General features: G+C 37.8%; 1 protein-coding gene across 5 annotated transcripts in view; it reads left to right on the top strand.

The window, feature by feature from the left end:
• Positions 1-3,869: 3,869 nt before the first annotated feature.
• Positions 3,870-26,719, top strand: part of CTNND2 (catenin delta 2) — a 935,473-nt gene continuing 912,623 nt past the window's right edge. The window contains exon 1 of one of the 5 annotated variants that reach the window (XM_021675376.2): positions 3,870-4,511. In XM_021675376.2, coding sequence (XP_021531051.2) covers positions 4,475-4,511 — 37 coding nt within the window. In that variant the 5' untranslated portion in view covers positions 3,870-4,474. Of the gene's footprint in view, positions 4,512-5,149; positions 5,171-5,216; positions 5,277-26,719 lie in introns of those variants that run through there. The other 4 variants (XM_064375868.1, XM_064375870.1, XM_064375867.1 and 1 more) reach the window with 4 other exon arrangements.

Raw genomic sequence — 26,719 nt, 5'->3', positions numbered from 1 at the left:
CTGAACTTGGAACCCTCCATTCAGTATAACTTCTAGCTTCATCATATTTCTAACACCTTCAGCTGTTACCAAATTTACCTTCTCCTGGCTTTGCTCCAGGACTTCAGATCTTATTTTCTTACCATGGTGCCTATGTCCTAGCATTAACAAATAGAATCCTTTGAAGAGACACTAACAATGGGAAAACACTGGAAGAAAAGAAATGTAATAAACAAAGCACCGATACTCTGAGGCACATACACAATTAGGAAGAAATGAGGGCGTTTACGTGCCATCGGCCTCTGGTAGTGATTACCTCTTTGCAGTGCTTCAGTTTCTGCCTTCCCCAATAACCCCAATTTATAATTAACTCTGGGAGGATAAGGAATTTGTCATCTTCTCTATCATTTTTTATTAATTATCCAAATTTAGCCCAATACTGAATCACAGTGAATGGATGCTTAATAAAAATTTGCTGAATGAATAAATGACACCATCATAGGACTTGCAGCAATAATTAAGGGCAATCTGAGTGAAAATGTGAAGTTTTGAATCAAGGAGTGAAATGACCCACACATTGATCTTAACTAAAATGGTTAGTTTAAATTTGTTAACTGCTTTACAGTCTTCAAAAACATAGAGACACCTTCAGGTAACAAATATCATATCTTTTATGATCAAGAGCAAATAGTGTGTATTAGCCTCCCAAATATATACACATATACGTTTGTGATGACACTATTTGGTTACTATTCCAGGTAATTTTCTTAAAATTTAAATTGTGAATTTAAAGGGGTATTACTCTCCCTATTTAAATGCTGAACAGCAGCTATAATCACTCACCTGATTTAATTTCCCAATTTGAAAATTTCTCACTTGTTTATCAATGGGTAATTCACTTAAAAAATTACAAAAATACTATCTTCTATTTGAATCTCAATAGAAACAAACAATGTCATATTTAAACAGCTGTGACTTAAATAAGAATGTCATTCTCCTAAAATTGGCATACTTTGAATTACAAAATAAGACACATACATTTATTAAAAATATTTTGAATTATTAGATTTTATTTCTAAAATTAAGTTACCCTTCCATATAAAAATATGTTTGCTTCAATTTTGAAAAGTGATTTGAAAAATCAAGAGATACAGCACTTAGTATTTATATGTGATTTCTGTATCACATAACTCTATTAATGCATAACCAGAAGAAATATAATGAAGGGTTTTCACTGAGCATTGAGTACTGTAATTTGAAAATAATAAACTAATAATGTTCTGGTCTCAAAGTGCATTTGAGGATTCAGAACGTTCCTTTTTATAGGAACTTCAGAAGCAAGAGGCAAAAGATGGCAGCAGTGAGTCGTTCCAAGATCTAACATTACACATGATCATTTTGCTTTTATTTTTCAATATTATCTAATTGTGAATTTAATATCTTAAGTTACAAATTATTCTAGAACAATAAAAATCATGAATGATTCAATGAAAAGGGGCACTGAACAAATTAAATCAAAGCAGTCCAGGACATTAGATGTTACCACTCTGCTTCCTAAATAACCACATCACACCCGACCAGGCCCCAGCAGTATCTGTCGGGACTGCCTGCAGTGCATTTCCCAGGCTTAAAATTAGTTGATAGGATTTGCCATTGCTCATCTCAAAAATAACTAAAAAAAAACTTTACAAAATTATTTTCTTTACTTAGATCTCTATTAGGCATAAAAGACGCATATATTTTCTGTAAATAGAATCTATACAACTACGTCAATTTTTTTTTTTTTTTTGAGACGGAGTCTTACTCTGTTGTCAGGCTGGAGTGCAGTGGGGTGATCTCGGCTCACTGCAACCTCTGCCTCCCAGGTTCAAGTGATTCCTCTGCCTTAGCCTCCCGGGTAGCTGGGACTATAGGTGTGCACCACCACGCTCGGCTAATTTTTTGTATTTTAGTAGCGACGGGGTTTCACCATGTTGGCCAGGATGGTCCCGATCTCTTGCCCTCATGTTCCGCCAGCCTCGGCCTCCCAAAGTGTGTGAGCCACTGCGTCCGGCTGTCAATTTTAATCTAAAGAGTAACTGATGTCCCCTCATCTCCCTTCCCACTTCTCCACTGACTTCTTGAGTTAGATGATGCAAAGAGAAAACCAAACAATAGCAGACTGACAGAAGCTCAGGTGAGAACCCAGAACATCTCTTGAAATATAATGTGACCTAATGTATATGGTGCTGCTAATTTGTCTTGTACCAAGTACTCAATGTAATTGAACTGCCTTTCTGAGAACTAAGATAAAAATTACCGTTAAGCCTGTGCTGAAAAAAAAAAAAGGTCTTGCATATCTTCCTTCACAAGACTCAGGACATTTTAATATCAAACTGGCTTTAACACTTGCAGACAGCTTGGAGAACTGCTTTTGCAGATGAGACCGAGCCTATGTGTGCATGTCCACACCTGGCGTAGGAGGAATGAAAGTGAACATTTGTACTGCTGTCAATAGTCCTTGCTTAATCAGCTCCTCTCAACAATTATTTGTTACCTATTTAATCTCTGTATGACTTTTCTCCTTTAAGATCCATTTGTATTTCCACTTACTCCCAAGTACAATACAGAATAGACTTGAATATTCAAATCATTTAAGTTTGTTGGATAATCTCTTCCAACACAATGTTACTGAGACTCATAAGCCCCAAATCCCTCTTATTACAATTTCCTGTATTCTGTCATGCTTATTCGTGTTTCAGAAACAAGCTCTGCGGAGGGGTGCAGTGGAGGAGATCACAAACTCAGACAGTCCGCGGTGTTCAGGGTCATGCCTGTGGCATAATTAGGAGGAACATTTGCCCTGGGCCCTGGGCAGGCTGTGCTCTGCTTGGCCTGTCTTGTGAATGCAGCAGGGGTGAGCCCCCTCCTGACTCCTGAATCAGAGCAACAGGGGCGAAGGCCCAGAGGCCTTCCTTGGCTCATGATTTGGGTCTTGCTTTTCAACAAGACTTTGAATTCGGTGATTCCACTTGCTGTATTTCACAGCAGGATACGCATGGAGAAGTCCCAACGAGGTCAAGGAGCAGTCAAGCCAGGAGGTAACGTGGAAAACCGATCTGAACGTGAAGAAGGCAATGCAAGATGCATTGGAAGACTGCAGGGAAGGATCAGGGGAGTGGTTCACTTTTGCCTGGGAAAGAAGGAAGAAAAGGAGGAAGAGAAGGTGGCAGAGGTGCAGCAGAAGAAGGCCAAGAGAGGATGGCCAGGTGGCACAAGAGGAGGGGGAGAGAGAACTTAGTCTGCTCAAGTTTCAGACTGGGCAAGGGTCTTTCTTGCAGGAAGTTTACAGAAATTCCAGATTCAAATCCGGAGTGATTTTGCCTAAGGAAAAACTCTCACTACCCGCCAAAAACATGTGTCATCTGAACATGGGAGGTGTTGGCAAGACTGGGAAGGTGCCGTAGAGAGGACCTCTGCTGAGCGTCGTGCCTTCTTAGCTCCGGAATCACAAGATCTGCAAGAGCATCCACCTGCGCCCACCAGCGTGCACGTTCTGCCGGCCTCCCTCCCCCAACCCACCTGGCCGCCCTGGGACCCCGCACCCCTGGCCCTTTGTTGCAGGCTGACATCTGCCCCACCAGAGTCAACTGTCAGCGCCCTGCACGTGAAAGAGGGAAAACGTGTAAGCCAGGGTTCCATCCCTTCCCAGGTCCCTTCCAGCTTTCGCCTAGCTCCGGAGCATCCACCCTTCTCAGGTCCAGGGTGTGCGTTCCCAAGGATGCTCGGCCCTCTCCCAACCCGCGGCCTCCTCCCCTTTCTCCCGCGGCTGCCGCTGCTGCCGCGAAAACCAGGAGAAGTGGAATGCGCGCGGCGAAGCGCCGATCTCGCGGCGGCACTGGGCATGCTCGGCACCTGGGGCCGGTTTCGGCGGCGGGGCGGACGCTAGCTCACTAGCCGGGCGCCTGGGCCGGCCGCCGAGGCTTAGGTGGAGGCTGAGGCTGCCGCGCGCCGCGGGAGGAGCCTCGCCCTCGGCAGCGGCGGCGGCGGCGGCGGCGGCACAGGTGGCGCGAGCCGCGCGCGGGGCGCAGCTCGGGAGCGCTCGGCGCCGGGCGCCGCGGCGGCCCCAGGCTCGCGCCCGCGGCGGCAGCCGGCCGAGCGGAGCGGCGGGCGCGGCGGGCGCGGCGGCTCTGTCAGCCCGGCCGGCCAGCGGCGGCGCCCGGAGCCCCGAGGAGTCCGGAGGAGCCCGCGGAGCCCACGGAGCCGGGCAGGGGGCGCTGCGCTCGCCGCGCTCAGTGGGGCCGCCGGGCCGGGCGCCGCGCACTCGCGTCAGGAGCCGCCTCTCGCCCGCGGCGCTCGCCCCTGCCGCCCGCCAGCATCCCTTGTCCCGCGGCCGCGCTCAGACAACAAAAGCGGAAGATGCTGCAGTTGGGCAAGGTCAGGACCTTGCTCTGAAGCCGGGCGGCGCCGCGCACGCCTCTCCCCGGACTGAGGAGCTGTCGCCGGCGGCGGGTGCATGTTCGCGAGGAAGCCGCCGGGCGCCGCGCCGTTGGGTGAGTTGCGGGGCTGGGCGGCCGGGGCCGGGCGCAGCCTTCTCCCAGCGCAGTCCTCCTCCTTCGGCCGCCGGTGGGGGTGGTCCCGGGCTCCCGGCCGGCGGGCGGCGGCGGCAGGGGCGGCTGCGGGGGTCCTGCCTGCCTGAGGGAGGACCGCAATCGCGCCGGGTCCCCCTCCGAAGCCGCTGTGCCTGGAAGGGGGTTTGGGGTGAGTGCCTTTCTCGGAGCGGTTACCAAGTGGCTGCCCTGCGTGCTCCCCCTCCCTGCCACCCATCTCCCCGGGAGGAAGCGTATTTAGGGCAGCACCGACATGCTGCTCCCCGCCACCCTGAGAACAAACCCGATACATTCATGACGTCCCCAATATACGGGAGGAGACGGGGTGGGGGTGGGGAGGACTTCCCTCCAGTCTTTTGCCCTTATGTTCAATGTCATTACGATGTTTGGCTAGAACAAAATGGAAAGACTTAGTCATATGCGTCCATGGCCGTGTCTTCAGGCTCCCGCGGCTTGCCAGACCCAGAGCCCCCTCGGTCTATATTTAGCGGCTTCCGAGGAAGCCTTTGCAGCCGTCTTCACAGGTTTCAGGGGCTTCTGCGTGCTGACAATAGACAGCCGGGCTCCGGAAAGCGCTGCCTGAAAGCCAGGTTTGGAAGGCGGTGCGTGCGTATTGGATATAAGCGATGCGAAATTGGGGTGATCCGTAATTAATGGCTGAAAGCGAAGCTGCATTTTTCTTTTTTTCCCGACCCTCCTCTTGTTCTGGTGTGTAATGTGTTTTCTTCGATTGCTACTCAGCAGGGTTGAGCCTCTCTACGTTAAGAATTAAGTCACTAGAAAGGTGGTGCAGCCTCCCTGGTTTGTGTGGTAGGAAAACAGACTTAGGAATTTTTGGGGTGTGCATGCGTGTGTGTGTGTGTGTGTGTGGTTTTCACAAAGAACAGTTACTTCCAGAATGCCTAAAGTTGTATTTTGCTGTAACCGTGGGGGTATGAAGGGTGTGGGAGATGGGATAAAGAGGGGGCAGGTTGTGGTTCCAAGGTGTTTTTTTTCTCTTGTGTGCCTCATTTGAGCTGATCTGATTCGCCTTAGCTCTGGAAGGTGTTATTAAGATGTATGCTTACTGTGCTCAAGCAAATATGTTGATTTAGAAAACAGAGAATGTTGTAAGCATAGTATTGGGCCTGACAGGTGTAAATTTCCACTTTTAAGAACTATGTGACCAATATTGAAGAGGCTTGGAATTTTCTGCAGTGACTTCCATGAAAATAGGGAGGTGCTGAAACTCCCTAGGAGTTCTCTCATTGTGCATACTTCATCAGAGGCTGATCTACTGAGGGGAGTCCAGCTTGTCTGTCTCTGCTACTGGTCATTCACCTACATAATGACAAGGCTTCCGGGCTGCACCACCTCTAAAATCCCACGGAGAAGTGTTTCCAATGACTCCTATCAAGTTATGGTGGTGAACCTGCGTATTATTTTGGGGATTTGTGCTACGAGAAGTGTGACATATAGGGGCGAGTATCCTCAGATATGAACTAGATGCTTGAAACTGTCCTAAAATCTCTTTTGTTAACGCATGGTCGCCATACGCAGAATCTTCCTAACGTTGTTGGGGGAAAATGCTAAGTGGTGTCCTTACTGATCTGTGAATTACAAGGACTCAGGGCTTGAAGGAAGACAATTACATTCGGAGTTGAATGCTGAATTTGGGGAGGCTTTTGATTATACTAATCACAAGTCAGTGATGCAGAAGGACTGGCAAGGTCTATACGACACAAGTTAATTGAATGCTGTGATCACTTTTTAGCAATATTGCTTTAGTTTCACCTTATTCACATTCAGGGAACTTTCCGAGAGCACTTTGAACACACTGTTGTGGCCATTGACTTGTTTTAATATGAAATTTCTTCCAAAAAGAAGCGATAGATGAAGTAGCAGGCATTTCTCCTTCCTTTTCTTTTTTTCATTTTGAGCCTAGTGTTTCAGTCTTAAACATGATTCTTTGACGAGTTGATATTGCTCTGTGCCTGTGTGTGCACCCAGAGCGGCCGATGAGCATGAGAAAAACTACATGTGCTGTATATGTGGGTTTTATGTCATATTGTGGATTGAAAGTGATATTACCTGATTGAATGGCAATTGTAGTAAGTACATGAGGTTGGTGCTCTATGAAATTGTCATAGTCTTACGGAAAGGAGTTATTTAATCTGGTGTACGTTTGTGTAGTTGTATAACCCAATCATTGTAGATGTCACTAATGTTTTCATTGTTTGTAATAAAAGTCATACACTGTCAGATTACAGTATTTCCATCTGCTTTACATCTTTCATAGAATACAAGCCAATTCTTTCTCTCTGTGAAATGGTTCGTCGGAGACAAAAAAATGTTTTCACGTATTGGCTTGAAAATGCAGTTTATAGTTTTGTTCAATAATTTCTAAGGATAATATTGCTTTCATAATGGCCTCTAAAATTAAAAATGAAGTTATAATATTCTGAAATATAATATTACTTTGGTATTTATTTGAATATGCAGTGCATTTTTCGAAAATGTTACAGAATTTGCTCTTTTTCATTTTGACTTATCAAACTTCTTTTTTGTGTGGTATTCATTTATGTGGACTTGTTGAAGGTGTTTTCAGAGTAATTTCATCAGGTTGTCTTTATGTAAGAAAACATTAAAATTACATTTGAAATAATTTATTGTAATTTGTCCATAGGGTCAGTACACTATATATGGACCAGTGTATACAGTTGTCACAAGCCAGTTGAATTAAAATGGAAACTGTTACATTTTGGACTTACAATTTTTTTTCTTTATGATTAGCCACAGAAAATGGGAACACCCATTTGTGTTTTTTTTCTCTGTGTGAACGTTATTATCACTTCCTTAGAGGGAAATCATTGATGCGAGTCTCACTCTTCGTAACAGAGTTTTTATTTTTAAAAGACTTCACATAGGGAGTACTTACACTTGAATGTCATAATTCAGACAATGAACGAAAACAAAGCATGGACTGCCAGTTATTTTCTAGTCCAGTACTTCGGCTGAAGGTGTGGTTCTTTGCTGGTTGATTTACAAGTCAGAAATACACTGTCATTCAAGCCAGATTCATTTGTTGGCTTCCATGATGGTTTTCATCATCCATCTTCTGAAGGTGTTCTCATGTCCACAGTACTTTGATAGCTTTCTGGTGTGTGAAAAGTTAATTTAAGTGGAAACAATTCATGATACTTGTTGCTAGCTCCGAGTTATCTGATTATATGCCAAAGCAACAGCTTTTTATATTAATATAAAATATTAAACATGTCATCAATAAATAGTTTCTATCACATTGTCTGCCAATCCAGCCTACTGATTAACAAACTGCCTGGTTGGGTTTAATGAACTCAGTTGTAGTCACAAACAGTACCTCCAACACAGGGAACTCACAGAAATATTTTATCATACTGTGCTTTTAGTCCATTAAATGTTAAGACTCATAACAAAAATGTGCAGTTATGACACCTTCAGTTGTTTATCTTTTGATCACATAGCAGTTAAGTGCAATTCCAAGCTCTGAATCGTGGTTAATTGATTTGTAGGAAGTGTCTTAGCTGTGTTAGGATATTGAAGTCATACTCTGTATCAATTAGTTTTTGACAAATTGGAAATAATGACTAAGTAAATGAGACAGTGATTCCTAGAAGCTTTCCATCTTAGATAAATATTCACCTGTCTCTCTTGGCACATTACCTGCAAAATGAATTACATATATTGAAACTTATTTTTTTAGGTTCCTATACATTATATATTCTGATATTTCATAATGAAGTCATACACACACACAGAGTTATATGTCAGAGCCCAACTATTTCTCTAAAAATGTATTTGTAATCTGAAATGACAATTACTGGAAAAAGAAGTTTCCTTAGTGTAATGCTGTTTTGCCTTCTGCTTCTGGTGGGGAGAGAGCACTGGCTTTTGGTGGATTCCAGCTCTATCTCTTCTTAGCTGTGTATCCCTCACCATTTATGTGATCCTCAGTTGTTAACTCAGTTTCTTCAGCTGTAACGTGGGTATAATAAGACAGAATGTCTTCAAAGATTTCTTTGAGGATAAAGTAAGAACATGGATAAGTGGCTTGTAAAGTATAAAATTTATGTAAATACAAGAAATCAATATATACTTATATATACAAGACAGGTACTAATGTTTTATTGTACCTTGTATATATGGTATATATTGACTTCTTGTGTTTACATAAATTATATATTTTGTAATTTACATAAAAATATGCATAAAATATATATTTTGTGTAAACACAAGAAGTCAATATATTCCATATATACAAGACAGGTACTAATGTTAAAATTAAATAGGTTATCTAGGTCACCTTCCTCTCTAACAAAGGGTATTAAATGCTATAATTTCCCTACCCCTACTCCTATTGTAATATTGCTTCATTATGCAGATTTGCATATAAAATATGCTAAACTTTCTATTCTGAAACATACCAACCCTTTATATATTACAGTATATAATAGTTAAGCTAAAGAAGAAATAAATTATATCTCCCAACACCATTATTAAAAAGAGATTCTAATCTAGTAGAAATTATAAAACTTTGATATTCTTTATTAGTGTTAGTCACCCGATTAAGATCAAATTTTCTACAAAGATTAATGTTGTACAAAGACTATCATCAGCAGTTTAATAAGCATCACTCTCTGTGAGGTCAGATATTACACATCTGCTCTGTTTAGAACCACAGAGCATGAATCTCATCATAATATCATTATGAAACAGAAAAAAGAAACATTAAACAGCTAAATATATAAAGAGAAGACCCCCTCTTCAATTAAAATCAAGTCCTTGAGGAGAAATAAAAAGTATGTGAATTGGTACCTTTTTGAAAATAGATGGTCATTTTTTCGCTTGTTGTTTCGCAAGAGCTTCAGTGAAGACAAAAAAGTGCCCAGCTCTTCCAGGTTTGAAGATGCCCTGCTCCTTGGGATGATCAAACCCAGAGGGGCTTGATTTAGAACTGTGATCTTCAGCAATGTAATTTTTACCATAATCACGATTTGATGCATCTTACAATTTGTTTTAGAATGCGACCTGTATAATGGGACCAGTTTATCTTCAGTCAGGAAAACATTTTGACAATAAATGTTATTTGTATTCAGATTTATGTGTTGTTGTAGGAACTGCCAATTGTAAGTTACCGGAGCAAAATACATGTTATGATAGAAGAACTTTCTGTTTTTTTTAATCAAAATAAGAGATTGAGCCAATTATATTTGGTTAAATAAATATATGTAACATTTCTACAAGTTTTGAATGATACAGACATGTTACTAAATACGATGTTTACTTTGTAACACGAGATGATGTGGAACAATCAATTTGATCATTGATATTAGAACATACACTTATCTTGCCTAAGTAAAGGCCAGAGTTTTATCATTAGTAACATTTTTTGTTTAACAGATGTGATTATCACAACTGTCATTAGAAATTTTGTCCAGTAGATATGTATAAAGAAAACTGCACTTTGTACATGTTTTATGCAGTTTGTTCTTTTGATTTAGAAACCTCCCTATAATGTAAAAATGCTTATTGTAATATCTCTTTGCATTTAAATATGCAATAACATAAACCACAGAAAGGTATATATTTACTTTAAGAATTATAAAATGTGCAGGAATTTGGTTTTTTGGCGTCTTTAAGGAATCCAATAAATATCAAGCTCTCCTCTTCCCCACTCCCCATCTGAGCAAGTTGGGATATCAGAAGGGAAAAGATAAATACATGACTGCCATGGGCAAAAATATGAGTTTTGATTAGAGGTAGCTTGGTGTGGCAGTTGAATGACATCACAGGTCCTTGGCCTTGTTTCCCTCCTCCCTCCCCACGGGAACTGAGTTTTTTCTGAGCTGGCAGAGCCAAGCCTTGCTCTCTGCGGGGAGGATGATCTCTAGAGGAAGAGAGAAGAAGCAAGCAAGCTGCTCCTTTATTCTTCAGAGGCAGAGAAAGTGAAAGGCTGGAGAGAGGCCAGCAGTGTTACATTAATTAAGTTCCCTTTGCCTGAAAGGAAATATCAGAATAGAGTAGAAGTGTTCCCCATTGGCATGGCTTATAAAGAATTCTAGTTGATAGAATTCTGGATATAGTAGCTTTCACAGTACTTTGCTTGGTAGTTGAGCTCTTTAAATATTTAATGTTATTTTGACACTACGTAAGGAATCATCAAGGTAGCATCTAATGCCCTGGTTTATTTATAGCAAATATGGTCCATGAAATTCAGCAGATTTATGTATAGCCAACTTTAAAATAACGCACCCTTGGTGTTCTTCCCCTGTTTCTCGTGTTATTCTATAACAGCCAATAATTGGATTGCTTTGTAAATGGTGAGAAGACATAAAAAAGACAATGTCAAAATCTGACTTCGCAAATTATATATAAATGATGATCCAGGCTAGCTATTATCCACAGCTTTTTCTACCTCAGTATAAATAATTAGATTTTGGTGGCTGTTTGATGTTTCACAGTTAAAAGGAGAAATCCAGAACACAGTAAAGAAGAGAAAGATGGCCTTTCTAAATAGATATGATGTATTTGACTGTAAGCATGACTACTCAATCTAAAAATGCTTACTTTAAAAAATAAATTTTATTCTTTGTCACATATTTTATTTAGACTTTCAAATATTAGAGTAATATAGCAGTTGTTATTGTCAACAATATAGAATAATTTAATTTCCAGAAAGAGCAACCTTTTTGGTAGCTTCAAATGTAAAAGAGCCACAGTCCAATCTCTCATCTCTAGCACAGTCTTCACTGATGTGGAGCATTGTTCTTGGGGTTATAGAGAAACTGAATGAGGAGGAAGAGGAGTCCTCCAGAAAGACTGAGAGGTTATATAAAAAAAGTCTCACAGATAGAACAAATTATCTCATTAACCCAGGACATGGTAGGTTGATGCAGGAAAGCTGGGGTTCTAGCATCTGGATCAGATTATTTGTGTTGTTTAATTTGGGTTGAAAGAGGAATGTTAAATTCATAGCAGGTGCATGGATATATTATGGCACCTCTATCAAAAGAAATATGCAGTTATGAATTATATTTTCAGAGTAGCTAATTGTATGATAACTATTCATGATACTAAAGTTAAGAGGATAATCAAGGCAAATAACTGTATTGAATGTGATACCTAGCACACATACCCACTCACAAATGTGAGAACACAGTGTTTATGTTAGGGTTTCAAGAGTTTTATTCTTTATATATTACTTTTCCACTAAATATATCATAGTTTAATGTATATTACATTATACAGAAGAAAAACATGCCTTTCCATTCTTAAAAAAATAGTATATATTTATTTTGGGGTGAAGTTCATTAATTAGCTGAATTCATGACTTAAAGTTAACAAAGGTCATTCATCATGGAATGTAGATTACACAGATTTTTATCAGCCATACTTATGTTTTTCTCTTTTTTAAATTTGAGATTTGTTTTCAAAAGTAATACATGCTCATTGAAAATTTGAAAATATAGAAATATTAAAAGAGGTTAAACTTCATGCATGGTTGCAAGCCCCAGAAATCATCCTATTTTTAGCAGAAATGTCAATCTGTACACATTTTTAAATTTAGAAAAAATTGCTCATATGCTGTTTAGTTACCTATTAACATCTCATATAATTAGTATCCATTTTTAGTGTCTCTTTTCTATAACTTTATCTAACATTATTTACTTACACAACTCTGTTTATGGAGATTGATGACATTTTCATTTTTGGTAGTTATATTTAATGCTATAGTTAAGAGCCTAATAACTAAATAGTAGTCATCAGGTTATTTACTCTAGATTACTTCCTAGAACTGGAGGTTTTCAAGGTTGTTGATATATGTTGTTCATTTGTCTTCCAGAAAGATTATATAATTTATATTTCTTTCAGCAAGGCAGGAGTGTGACAATTTTTCCATGATTTCAACAGCACTGGGTGTACTAATGAGAAAAAAAAATCTTCCAATTACATAGGAGAACTATTGTGTTTTCCTCTAATTCATTTGCTTCTCTATGACTATTCCTGAGTTTAAATATTTTATAATTTTGTTGTCCACATCTAATTTTTTGTGAATTATCTCTTTATATCTTATACACATTTCTCAATTTATCTATTTTCCTCTTTTTAAATTGATTTTTATGGTCTGTCTCTAGTACTAATGCCACTCTTTGTTGTGTCTTAACAGTTTATATATCATTTTATTAGTTCTTATTTTGGGAGAAGAATTCTAAAGCTTGAAGTTATTCACTTATTCACTTGTCCTACAGGAGTTCTTCCTTAAGGAAACATTTGGCCGTTTGGTGATTTTGTGTATCTCCGTAGTAAATACAGCAGTGGAGCAAATGGTTGAGAAAGTAGCTTCAAAGTTGCGCTTCAACTGACTGAGTTCATGTTCCAACTTTATCATTTTCTTAGTGAGTGGATGTTTTACTACTAAGTGTCATTGTTAACACAGGAGAAACAATAATTCCTGTGTCTTCAGTTTTGTTGTGAGGGTGAATTAAGGGACCAGGGACTTACAATACATAGCACAGTATGTGGTGGGTTAACTATTACAACACACATTAGCTCTTTCCAGTGTGAGATAATACAGATACCAGATGCTTTTCTGTAATTCTGGCCTTTGCTTTTCCCACATGAAACATAATTACGCACCTGCACAGACTCCAGGACTACTGTGAGAAAAGGCAAGGTGTTTGTGGCAGTCTGGGGTTCACAGGTGGAAGTGTTTTGTGTGTGGTAGGGACACTTCATTGTGTGTTCTTCAGGGATGCCTCACTTCTCATGTTCAAGTCCACTGGGAAGAGTCAGGACACAGTTTTTAGGCAAACACATGATTTTCTATCTTCTCCCCCTTCTCCCAGGCACATACTCCTCTCTGCTTACATAGGACCATGCTTCTCCCCAGCCCCACCCCATACTGGTAATCTATCTTTTAAAATAATTGATCCTTAAATCATAGAGTAGTACATAATTAACACTTAGTTAATCATTGGAGCAAAAATGGTTCCAGAACCAAGGTTTCTTTTGCTTGCTTTGGGTTGGTTTCAGGTATCAGATACTGCAGCACTCCGGAGGTACCACTGCCTTAGGATGCCAAGTTCTGGGATGTAAATCGTGCTTGGGATTTGCCTTCTCTTGTGACTTTGCATCTTTCCCTATTTTGCCATTTGTTCATTGGAATCAAAACTCAAAGGACTTTGGTGATTATAACAAACATTTCAGTATAAAATATATTCTCTGAAATTTTTGATGCTCTTCAAAAATAAGGTAATGGGGGTGGGGATAGGAGTTACAGTCAAAAGATATTCTTGCCTATAAAACTAAATCTCTGAATTCCATTACTAATATGGTTATAAAATGCCCACTTCTATAATGGTTGTAAAGATACTGCTACATTTCATGGTACTGGGTATTGCCTAAAGGAAGAATTCTCCTTTATCCATCAGTAGAAGTAATTCTTGTTATTTCTTTATACCACTTCAAATATTATAAGTTATATAAAATTGGCTACAAGCAGTTTCTTAAATATTTTTTTCTTCTGGCACAGATATTTGCTGCTTAAAGATGGGAGTGGAATGAAGCCCTATTGTTTCTCAAGAGTGAAATCTGTAGAAATGTCTCCAGAATATTATTTTCTCTCTTGGTGGGCTGCCGAGTCTGGCACCTGTGAGGCTTTATCAGAACAGTTTTAGAAGTGTGAACCATAGTTGGCTTCCATTTTTTGAGCATATTTCCTTAAATACTTTGAACAAAATTGCACAGAATTCTTATCACTCTAACTGTTGCCTGCCAGTAGGAAGAAATCATGTGTAAGTTACAGAAATCTAATTTATTCTCCATTCCCAAAACTTTGGAAGGAAGTAAAGAAGGGAAGTTAAAAGTTTCCTTCAAGGAGTATGTTACTTAGTGAGTTGCAAAGTTTTAGGTACTTGAGAGGAGATGCTAATCTTCATTTTGCTGACCGCTTATAGCAGTTTCAGATATGACCTCCTATCCTTAGAAATCAGGTCTTCCTTCAGCAGTTTAGCACAGGTTGTGTGATAAATTGTATAGTGACACCATACTTCCTGTTGTAGCAGTTGACGGGGTTCATGGGGTGTACTTAGCTGGTACTTGTGGACCTAGGAAAGAAGCAGAATGTGAGAGGATAGAACCAAGATGATGGCTGGAGGAAATTAACGTTCAGGCAGCATCCTTCTTCTTCTGCAAATACAGGCGATGGATGTGGAAGACTGAGGATATTCTCATGAGCTAGAAGCTGGGAGTTTGGTAACATCCGGTAAGTGCAGGAATTTCAACAAGTGGGAAGGAGCAAGGTAGCTTAAACTAGTTTTAGAAACAGAACTATTATAATGGGTGACTCCACTTTTTATTGATGTATGCATTCATTCAACAAACTGCGTGAATGTAAGTTTAAAAAGCAGCAAGAAATTATGAATAATAGCCAACAGAATGCTCTGGATGTGTACCTCCAGCACTAGATAATCTGTCCCCCTCTGAATGGTTTAGGCATTTTTTTTTTTTTCCTAGTTGATGGGTAGCTACTTCCATCCTTTTCAAACATGGATTTCAAACTGAGATGGCTGTCCAGCCTTAATTGAATTACAGGTCTGAAATCCTTCCCTTTCTCCATGTGCCGATTCTCTTAAAATGCATTAATTGCTACTAGGATTCAGGGTCTTTCAGTAGTAAACATAAATACTTGACAATTACATAGTGATAATATGAGTTTATGTAGCTTCCTTGTGGCCTGATAAATCGTGCATTTTACAATAGTGCAGTTAGGCCTACAGAATGGCATGCGGTGCAGAGCCACAAGTGGGAGAGCTGGTGACAGGGCTGGATAAAGTGCTGTCTTAAGTTGAACAGAGTGTGGGAGGAAATATAAGCAAAGTTATTCTGTAGAATTTTATAGCATGTTAGTCTTTACAAGTGCATTCTCATATTTTATCTCTTGAAAGTGAGGATAAGAATTTTGAAAGCAATGTAACAGATTTTTGGACCAGTAGTAGATTTCGTTGTGTGCACTGATTCTTGGAATATCCTTAGGTGATATTCATCTGATTTTAAATATACATGCTGTTCCTTACAGTTATTTGTCATTTTAGCTAATTGAGATGTGGTGGGCTGGGATTTGGTGGCTATAGGAATTTTTTTTAGCTCTGGCCCAAAGAAAGTGCTAGCTAACTCCAAATAGTTTTTTTTTTATTTTTTGCAGTTTCTCTCAAGATCTTTGATGCTTACACAGTTGTGTTTGCTGTCCATTGGCTTTCTTTTTTTATTATTTATAGAGCAAATTGCTTTGTGGATTATGAGGAAAAATAGTTCTTCTTTGCTATAGCTTATTATTTTTCAATATGTGTATCCACGACTTATGTTAAATAGTTACTTATACTACAGAAGTGATTTCAGAATAGTTTTCATATTAGTAGAGCATTGTTACTTACATGTTTACTGTCAGCATAGCTTTGAATATACATATTTCTGGTCATTTGAAGAAATGTAGGACTATTTATACATCAGTTAGAAGGCATTGAGAAGACAAATGAGGTAGACTGGTCATCCCAGTATCAGCATGTGGTGCTGTACTCTTTGCAGTGATACCACTGGCATGTGGAAAAGTTTGTCATCATCAACAAGCTAAGCTGCATGTGCATACTGGACTTAAAAATATAGACACAACGCAAGGTTTCAGGTTTTATGTTGTGCAGATGTGTGATGTTACAGAGAATACTATGGTGTCAGGAGAATTTGGGAAGCTGTTCATTAGTCACCAGGAGAAGATGGTAGAATGTTTTGACAAGAGAGTCACAGACTGTGCTGTAGCACTGAGTAGATAATTGAGTACCAAACTGAAGGGCGTAAATATTTCCTAAGGACATAAATATTTCCAAATTTAATAACATACTATATTACCTTTCATCTCAGAGGTTAAGGAAAACTTGTTTAATGTCAAGTGATAGTGCATCCTGGCTTTGGAAGGATTTCACCAAATTTTTCCAGGACCGTCATAGTTGGTTCAGGCTGCCCTAATACCATAAATTGGGTGGCTTCAACAACATTTGTTTACCTCAGTTTTAGAGGCTGGAATGTCTAAAATCAAGATGCTGGCAGATTTGGCTCCAGGCGAGGGCTCTCCGCCTGACTTGCAGACGGCCGCCTTCCTACTCTTTCCTCACGTGACCTTTTGTAGATCTTTCATCTATCTTCTTAGAAAGCTACTAATCCCTTCATGAGGACCCCATCCTTATCACCTAATCTAACACTAATTACCTCCCAAAGGTCTCGTTTTCAATTGTCATCACATTGGGGGCTAGGGCTTTGTCATATAACTTTGTTGGTGGGGCGGGGGCTGGGGGGTGGGAGGAGAAGACACAAACATTCAATCCATAACCAACACCAGAGGATGAAACCAGCAAGGTACCCAGTGTCAAGGAAGGCCAACCTCTGGTGGGCAGATTTGGAGACTTTGGGATTGAATTATTCCCTAAATGAATGAGAATTCCTCATGTATAATATGAAGCTCTTTTTTGAGCTGTTTTATTAATAAATGCTTATTCAGCTCACTTTAAATGTTTTACTTTGATTTATAAAATTTGGAATGTGATACATAGAACAATATGGTGTGTAGAGTACCTAGACCCACATGCCTATATTTATTAACAGATGGCATTCCATAGTTCTTTGTTACGTGTATTTTCCGAAATTGCATTGATGCTTCTCATCTTGGTTGAACCTCCCACGTCTTGTCACCTTTAGTCTTAAGAGGCTCCAGCTGTCTCATTGCTCACCAGGGTTTCTGCTGCAGGCTCCTGGCTGGCCATCACACCACAGGCTCATCATTCCCACAGCCGTCCTAGGGCTCCTTCTAATTCACTCACATCTTGCCTTTGCTTATAACCCTAGCGGTGACAACCAGAAAAGGTCCAGCTTCTTTCCATTTTGTCTTTTCTCCCCTTTCTGTCCCCAGGTTTATTAGGCTGCAGCCACTTTGGCTGTCTGTCTCCACTGATCATCCTGCTAAAGCAAATGTTTTTGTCCTAACAGTTACCCTGCTTTATTTTTTTCATAACCTATGAATGATAGGAATCATCTCTTTTATTTATTGGCTTACAGGTTTGTTTCCATGTCTCCTTCCATTAGACTGCAACCTCCTTGAAGGTTCGTCATTAAAATGACTTTAAAATTGATCATGTACTGATCTAGTACACATAGGAACTCACAAACTTTAATGCATACCTGGTTTCTAAGTAGCTGCCTTACGAAGGATAAAATTTTAATATATGATCATCAAGTCATATCATAGATATATGTTGAAACGAGAATACAAGCAGAAGACAGATAGTCCATCTGAAGGGATGTGAGGGATCAATATGAAGATTAGTTTGCAAGAGCCGCCTGCCTTTCCACGTGCAGATGTAATATAGTGCTTTTTGCCTCTCAAGTCAGCTGCAATGGATTTCCTGGCATCCTTAGATAGAGCAGGTTGTCTTTCAAAGGCAGGTTATCTCATGATAAATACAGCTATGACAGGTATTTGTGGCAGGAGGATATGTTAGATATATGAGAAATACTTTTGGCTCATGATTTTAATATGAACCAATATAGAACTATAAAATATAACTGTACCAAATTTATGTTTTCAGGGACCAGTAATCAGCATCTCCAAAAAAAAAAAAAAAAATAGTAGACTATGAACTGCAGGAAAAAGTTGATTCTGATGGGAACTTTTAGGATGCTTTTCCAAGACATTGGAATGAGAAAGTATAAATGAATAATGGCAAAGTTGGAAATACACAACATATATAATTATTAAAGTAGATTTGTTTTCTCGGAGTGAATTTATATTTTTCATTATCCTTAAATTGAAGGTGCTGTCTATGACTTGGAATATTGTCAACTGAAAGAAAAGTAAAATATTTTAAATGACTATAAAATATTCAGATGCTAATTTTGGCCTAAGACCTTGAGTGACAAAGGTTGAAAACCTTGTGACGTCCTTTATAAAGAAGAAATGTTAATGTGTTTGGGACATAGAGTTTTAAAAATTGCTATGTGATAATATGCTAAAAGTGGATTCTTGTGACTTCGTGATATTTTAGTAATTCCATGTTTACTTTTAGTTCATCTATAAGAAATGTCTGTATCTGAGAATTTATATTAATATAAAATGAAGTATTTGCTTTTATAAACTTTAATATCTCTTGTTTGGACTCCACTATCATGAAATCCCCTGCTTATTTAAATTAGCTGTGGCTTTAGTGAGTTACGTCTTTGAAATATAAACCTGCACATAGAAGTGCTTGAAGTTATCCAATGTGTCGTTAGATTGGGGAGGTTCCTTTGGCCTAACAAGAGTATTTGAAGGTAGTTTCCCTTTGATGTTTACATGGTGGCTGCCCACTCAAACAGTAATTTAGATTGAGTTGTTTCTCTATTGGAACATTGAATTGGCTACATAGTTGTACATCTTTAATATTTGAATCCTCTCTAAATCATGTCCTAAAATCATTTACTCAGTTTAGTCTTAGAGAGACATTTGAAAGTTTGTAACTGAAAATGTGTCACCTGTGGTGTGTCTGGGTGCTGGTCATCTCAGGGCTCGGTGGAAAGTGGCACTCTGGCCCCTTCTCCCTACCTTCAGCTGCATAGTTGACATTCTGCATGCTGTCTAGTTATTCCAGCTTTTGACTTTTGAGTTTTACAGTAAGAAGGAAAAGGGACATTTACCAGATTATTTAGCAAGAGTGGTACATGTCTTGAAAAGGTTTCTATTTAAGAGTCATTCTGAGAATTTGAAAAATACACAACCAGGCCTACATTGCTGTGTTACAAGTAGTAGGTAGGATAATGTGAAATTTCTGATGGGTCACCATGTTTGACCTATAAAAATATTCTAATTATTTTCATGTTTCTCAATTGAGGAGCTGATTAATAGTTGAAAAATAACATGTATTCTTATCTTCTCCCTGAAATTCTTCATTTGGTAGCTTAACAAATAGGAGATTTGAATTCTCTTGTGTTTTTAAGTACTAAGGGAGATGTGCCAACTCTTAGGCCATGGGGGAAACCATTGATTGGATTAAGGTTGGCAAGGCTGGAAAGAATTAACTTAAGTCTCTGAGCAATTTAAAGAACTGTGGCCTAGTACGTTTGGCCCTGGGGAGTGGGGTGCAGGCAGTCACTCTCTGCCATAGGCAAATATTCTTATCTTTGTAAACCATTCTACCTTTCCCTGGGTCTTTTAGCCTAGCTGTAAGTTTGTAACTTTGGCCTTTAAGCTACAGTGGATTTAATTAAAGGACAAACGTAATGTTCTACTCTTTACAATATTCTATTTTCTAAGTTTCAACAACTTTTTGTTTTTGCACTTTGAAATGTCATATGATTATTTTAAATGAGATTAAAATTAATTTAAGAATGCATTCATTTATAAAATTGAAGCCCTGAAGTCTTGTCCAAATGTTTACTTCAAATTGAATAAGCTGGTAATACCAGGTTGAGAGTATTAAAATATAATTTAGCCTCCAAGGCTAGGAGTAAGCAATTCATAAAAACTGTCAATTAAAAAAAATCTAGTTTATACCCTTGATATGATGTGTTGAAAATAGTACTTTATTTTTGTGGCTTCCTCCCCAAAGCCCATAATCTCAGTCTAATCATGTGGAAAACATTCTACGGAATGCCTGACCAGTATTCCTCAAAACTGTCAAGGTCATTAAAAATAAGGAAAGTCTGAGAAACTGAGAGCCAAGAGGAGACCAAGGAGACACGATGACTAAATGTAGTGTGGTATTTTGGATGAGGTCCTGGAACAATAAAAGCAAATTAGGGAAAATTACATAAATCTGAATTAAGTATGAACTTTAGCTGGTAATAATGTATCAATACTGGTTCATTAATTATAACAAATGTACCATACTAATGTAAGATGCTTATAATAGGGGAAATTAGGTCCTAAAAGATAAAAAATTATTTCTTTTTTACAACCTAATTTTTAACCCTAGAAGTTTTCTTTTTAATGTTAACTCACCTCTTTTTTTATTTTTATGCTTTAAGTTATGGGGTACGTGTGCAGAATGTCCAGATTTGTTACATAGGTATACCGTGCCATGGTGGTTTGCTGCATCCATCACCCATCATCTGCCTTACGTATTTGTCCTAAGGCTATCCATCCCCTATCCCCCACCCCCTGCTATTCTTCCCCTAGCTCCCTCACCCCCCAACAGGCCCCGGTGTGTTCCCCTCCCTGTGTCCATGTGTTCTCATTGTTCATCACCCACTTATGAGTGAGGACATGTGGTGTTTGATTTTCTGTTCTTGTGTCAGTTTGCTGATGGTTTCCAGCTTTATCCATGTCCCTTCAAAGGACATGAACTCATCCTTTTTTATGGCTGCATAGTATTCCATGGTGTACATCTGCCACATTTTCTTTATCTAGTCCATCTTTTTTTTTTTTAATGCTTGCTCAAAGTATTTAAAGACCTCTGTAAAGAGAAAGATGTTTTTGTTTAATTTTAGTAGGGTTAGACTGTGTCCTAATGTTTTAGAATTATTATTCAAATTGATTTCTAATTAAATAGTAAATCAGCCTAAATATTTTTATCAGTTATGTCATAGATTTTTGGCAAAGGTGAAGGGAAGGAGAATAAGTACTCGAAATTGTTTTTAAAAAGCAATAGAATAGAAAACATCTTATTTGATGGTGGCTTGGAATCAAAAGAAACAGATAATTTGAAATTTGCAAAATTACTCAACTATTTTGTTTAGAATATGGCTGTTATAGAAGCAAAGGGCATTTTCATCATTTGTTTTGAAATTATTTTAACAAATGAGTAGGAATGCTATCTTCTTTCCATTTACAATGCCAAAAAATGTAATTAATTCTTTATTTTATGAATTATCTTACTGATATCTGAAGATAAACTTTTAATGCCTTCTCAGGAACCCTTTACATAACCCATGTAATCCTTCGAAAGTATACACAGTTAGGGTTGCTAGATTTAGCAAATGTAAATACAAGATGCCTACTTTACTTTGAATTTCAGATAAGCCATACTTTTTTTTCCAGCATAAGTATGTTCCAAATATTGCAAGGACACACTTCCACTAAACAATTATTTTTTGTTTTTCAGAAAATCAAATTGAACTTGATTTCTTTGTGGTTCAATCTAGATTAAATGCATCTAGGAATTTATCTATTTTATGTTTCCCAGTTTTTGGTATATAGTTATAGTAGTCTTGAATGACCCTTTGTATTTCTGTGGTATCAGTTGTAATGTCTCCATTTTCATTTCTGGTTCTATTTGTTTGGTTATTAAATAACCAGATAAACAAATTACTATTTGGTTGTTCTCCCCATTTATCTTGGTTAGTCTAGCCAAATATTTGTTATTTTATTTATCTTTCAAAACCCCAACTTTTTGTTTCATTGATATTTTATATTTCTGTCTCAGTTTCATTTATTTCTGCTCTGACATTTATTGTTTTTTTCTTCTTTTAGTTTTGGGCTGGTTTATTTCTGCTTTTCTGGTTCCTTGAGGTGCATTTTTAGGTTATTTGAAATCTTTCTAATTTTTTAATGTAGACATTTATTGCTATGCACTTCCTCTTCATACTGCTTCTTTGTCTTCCATAGGTTTTGGTATATTGCATTGTGTTTGCATTTTTATTTGTTTTAATAAATTTAAAAATTTTCTTCTTAATGTCTATTGACCCACTGGTTGTTCAGAAGCATGATGCTTCATTTCCATGTATTTGTAGTTTCCAAAGTTTCTCTTTTGTTAATTTCTAGCTTTGTTCCATTGTGGTCAGAAAATATACTTGATATTATTATATTTTTAAAAATCTGTTGAGACCTATTTTGTGGCCTAACATGTGGTCTGTCCTGAAGAATGTTTCATGGGCTGATAAGAAAAAAGTGTATTCTGAAGCTCTTATATGAAATGTTCAGTAAATGTCAGTTAGGTCTATTTGGTTCAGAGAATAGTTTGACTTCAGTATTTCTTTGTTGAATTTCTGTCCAATGTTGAAAGTAGACTGTCGAATTGTACCGCAGCCTATGACTCCTTTTAGATCTATTAATACTTGCTTTATGAAAGTGGGCACTTTGCTGTTGGGTACATATATATTTATAATTATTATATCCTCTTGCTGAATTGATCCAAAGATCATTATATAAGGATCCTGTTGGTCTCTTTTTATAGTTTTTGACTTAAAGTGTATTCTCTTTGATACAAATGAAGCTACTTCTGCTCTTTTGTGGTTTCTATTTGCATGGAAAACCTGAACAGACCAATAACAAGTAATGAGATTGAATCAATAATAGAAAGTCTCCCAAAAGAGAAAAGTTGAGGACTGGATAGCTTCATGGCCGAATTCAAACTTTTAAAAAACTAATGTCAATTGTTTTTAAACTAGTCCAAAAAATTAAAAGGGAAGGAATTTTTTTCAAACTCATTCTATGAAGTGAGCATTACCCAGATATCAAAACCAGACAAGGAAACAGCAACACCAAAAAGAAAACTACAGGCCGTTTTCTATGATGAACATAGATATAAAAATCCTCAACAGAACACTGGCATACTGAATTCAGAAGCACATCCAAAAGTGCTTTTATACGCCATGATCAAGTGAGAACTATCCCAGAAATACAAAGATGGGTTAACATATGCATATCAATGATTATGATCCATCACATCAACAGAATGAAGGACAAAACACTATAGGATTATCTCAATAGATGAAGAAAAACATTTTGATAAAACTCAACATCCTTCATGATAAAAACTTTCAACAAATTGGGTATAGAAGGAACATGCCTCAAAACAATAAAGGCTGTATGTGACAAACCCACAGCTAACATCATAGTGACTGAGTTAAAGTTGAAAGCCTTTTCTTTAATGTCTGGAGTAAGATAAGGATACCTACTTTGTCTTCTTCACTTTTTTTCAGGATAGTACTGACACATCTACCCAGAGTGATTAGACGAGAGAGAAAAATAAAGTTGCATCCAAATTGGAAAGGAGGAAGTCAGATTATCCACTCTTTGCCGATGACATGATCTTATGTTTAAAAATTTAAAGACAATACCAAAAAGGTACCAAAACAAGGCATATAGACCAATGGAAGAGAATAGAAGCCTCGAAAATAATGCCACACATCTACAATCATCTGATCTTTGACAAACCTGACAAAAACAAGCAATGGGGAAATTATTCCCTATTTAATAAATGGTATTGGGAAAACTGGCTAGCCATATGCAGAAAACTGAAACTGGGTCCCTTCTTTACACCTTATGCAAAAATTAACTCAAGATGGATTAAAGACTTAAACATAAGACCTAAAACCATAAAAACCCTAGAAGAAAACCTAGACAATACCATTTAGGACACAGGCATGGGCAAAAACTTCGTGACTAAAACACCAAAAGCAATGGCAACGAAAGCCAAAATTGACAAATGGGATCTAATTAAATAGTTTCTGCACAGTGAAAGAAACTATCATCAGTGTGAACAGGCAACCTAGAGAATGGGAGAGAATTGTTGCAATCTACCCATCTGACAAAGGGCTAATACCCAGAATCTACAAGGAACTTTAACAACTTTACAAGAAAAAAACAAACAACTCCATCAAAAAGTGAGCAAAGGAGATGAACAGATACTTCTCAAAAGAAGATATTTATGGGACCAACAAACATATGAAAAAAGTTTATCATCACTGGTCTTTCGAGAAATGCAAATCAAAACCACAATGAGATATCATCTCATGCCAGTTAGAATGGTAATCATTAAAAAGTCAGGACACAACAGATGCTGGAAAGGATGTGGAGAAATAGGAACACTTTTACACTATTAGAGGGAGTGTAAATTTGTTTAACTATCATGGAAAACAGTGTGGCTATTCCTCAAGGATCTAAAACCAGAAATGCCATTTGACCCAGCAATCCCTTTACTGGGATTGCTGTAAAATCCCCCCCAAAAAAGCCCCAAAGTGAGCAATCTGAAAAAGAAATGAAGAAGATATTTCCATTTGCAGTAGATTTTCAAAACCCCCCAAATCTTAGGAATAAATTTAACAAAGGAGGTGAAATATTTCAAAAATTAAAGCTATAAAACATTGATAAAACAAACTGAAGAGGACACAAACATAGAAAAATATCCCATGTTCATGGATTGGAAGAATTTATATGTTAAAATTAATATGTCCATACTACTAAAGCAATCTATAGATTCAATGCAGTTGTGGTGAAAATGCCAATAACATTCTTCACAGAAATAGCAAAAAAAACTGTAACATTTGTATGGAACCACAAAAGACACTAAGTAGCCAAAGCAATCCTGAGCAGGAAGAACAGAGCTGGAGGCATCACACTCCTTGACTTTAAACTATACTGCAAAGCTATAGTAACCAGTACTGTAGTAAGCTATAGTACTGTTATAAAAACAGACACATAGACCAGTGAAATAGAATAGAGCACACCAAAATAAATCCATGTATTTTTGGCCAACTGATTTTTGACAAAAGTTCCAATAACTCACAGTGCGGAAGAGACACTCTTTTTAATAAATGCTGATGGGAAAGCTAGATATGTATGTATTTGTATATGAGGAGAGATACTCTTCAGAATAATCTAGACCCTTATTATTTATTATTCTTTATTCTGCAGAAGAATAAAACTAGAACCCTGTCTCTCAACATACACAAGAATCAACGCAAAAATTGATTGAAGACTTAACTGTAATACTTTAAACTATGAAACTACAAAAAGAAAACATTGGTGAAACACTTTATGATTTTGGTCTGGACAAAGATTTTTTTGGATAGGATTTCAAAAGTACAGGAAACAAAAGCAAAAATAGACAAATGGGATCATATTAATATTAAACTAAAAAACTTCTGTATAGCAAAAGAAACAATCAACAGAGTGAAGAAACAGTATGCATAGTGGAAGAAAATATTTGTAAACTATCCCGCTGGCAAGGAATAAATATCCAGAATATATAAGAAACTCAAACAATTTAACAGCAATAATAATAATAATGATAATCAAGTACAAATGGACAAATAATCTGAATAGACATTTCTCAAAAAAAGACAAATATTTAACAGGTACATGAAAAAATGCTCTACAGCTCTGATCATCAGGGAAATTCAGATTGAACCCACAATGAGGTATCATTTCAACCCTGTTAAAATGGTTATAATCAAAAAGGAAAAAATATAACAAATGCTAGCAAGAATGTGAAGACAATGAAACTCTTTTACACTGTTTGTGGAAATGTAAATTAGTACAGCCATTATGAAAGCAGGGCTGTTCTTCAAAAAACTACAGATAAAAATACCATATGGTCCAGCAGTCTTTTGAGTATCTATATAAAGGAAAGGAAATCAATATGATAAAGAGCTATCTGTACTCTCCTGTTTATTGCAGCACTATTCACAATAAACAAGATGTGGAATCAGCCTACATCTTGTCTACTGATGGATTAATGAATAAATAAATGAAGAATGAACTCTTGTGTTTTGCACCAACATGGAAAAACGTGGAGGACATTATGTTACCTGAAATAAGCCAGGCACAGAAAGACAAACATACTCATGTGTGGTAGCTAAAAAATTTCATCTCATAGAAGTAGACAGTAGAATAGTGGTTACCAGAGGCTGAGAAGGATAGTGGGGAGGGAGGGATACTTCTCAGTATTAATGAGTACAACATTACAGTTAAATAGGAGGGATAAGTTCTAGTAGGGTGACTATAGTTAGCAATAATAGCTAGATGAGAGGATTTTGAATGCTCCCAACACAAAGAAATAATAAATGTATGAAGTGATGGACATGCCAGTTACCTGAATTTGATCACTACACATTGTATGCCTGTATTGAAATATCATGTGTATACCATAAATATGTATAATTCTTATGTAGCAATTAAAAATTAAATAGAAAACAAATTCAAGTTAGTTTATCCATGCAGAGTTTCTTGTTCACAAAGGGATCTACAGTTTACTCCCTTTGTAGTAGCACTAGCAGCAGCAGCAGCAGCAGCGTTAGCGTTAGTAGTTGAGCCTTTATTCCGTGTCATAGACCCCCACATCTGACTTGGGATAGAAGGCCTTCTTCTTGGTTTATTAACTCCTTAATATCAC

Source organism: Aotus nancymaae, unplaced genomic scaffold (genome assembly GCF_030222135.1).
Source record: "Aotus nancymaae isolate 86718 unplaced genomic scaffold, 86718_ANA_hifiasm-v0.15.2.pri h1tg000014l, whole genome shotgun sequence".
In the NCBI taxonomy this organism is placed as follows: domain Eukaryota; kingdom Metazoa; phylum Chordata; class Mammalia; order Primates; family Aotidae; genus Aotus; species Aotus nancymaae.
This window is presented reverse-complemented; position numbering and strand designations above follow the sequence as displayed.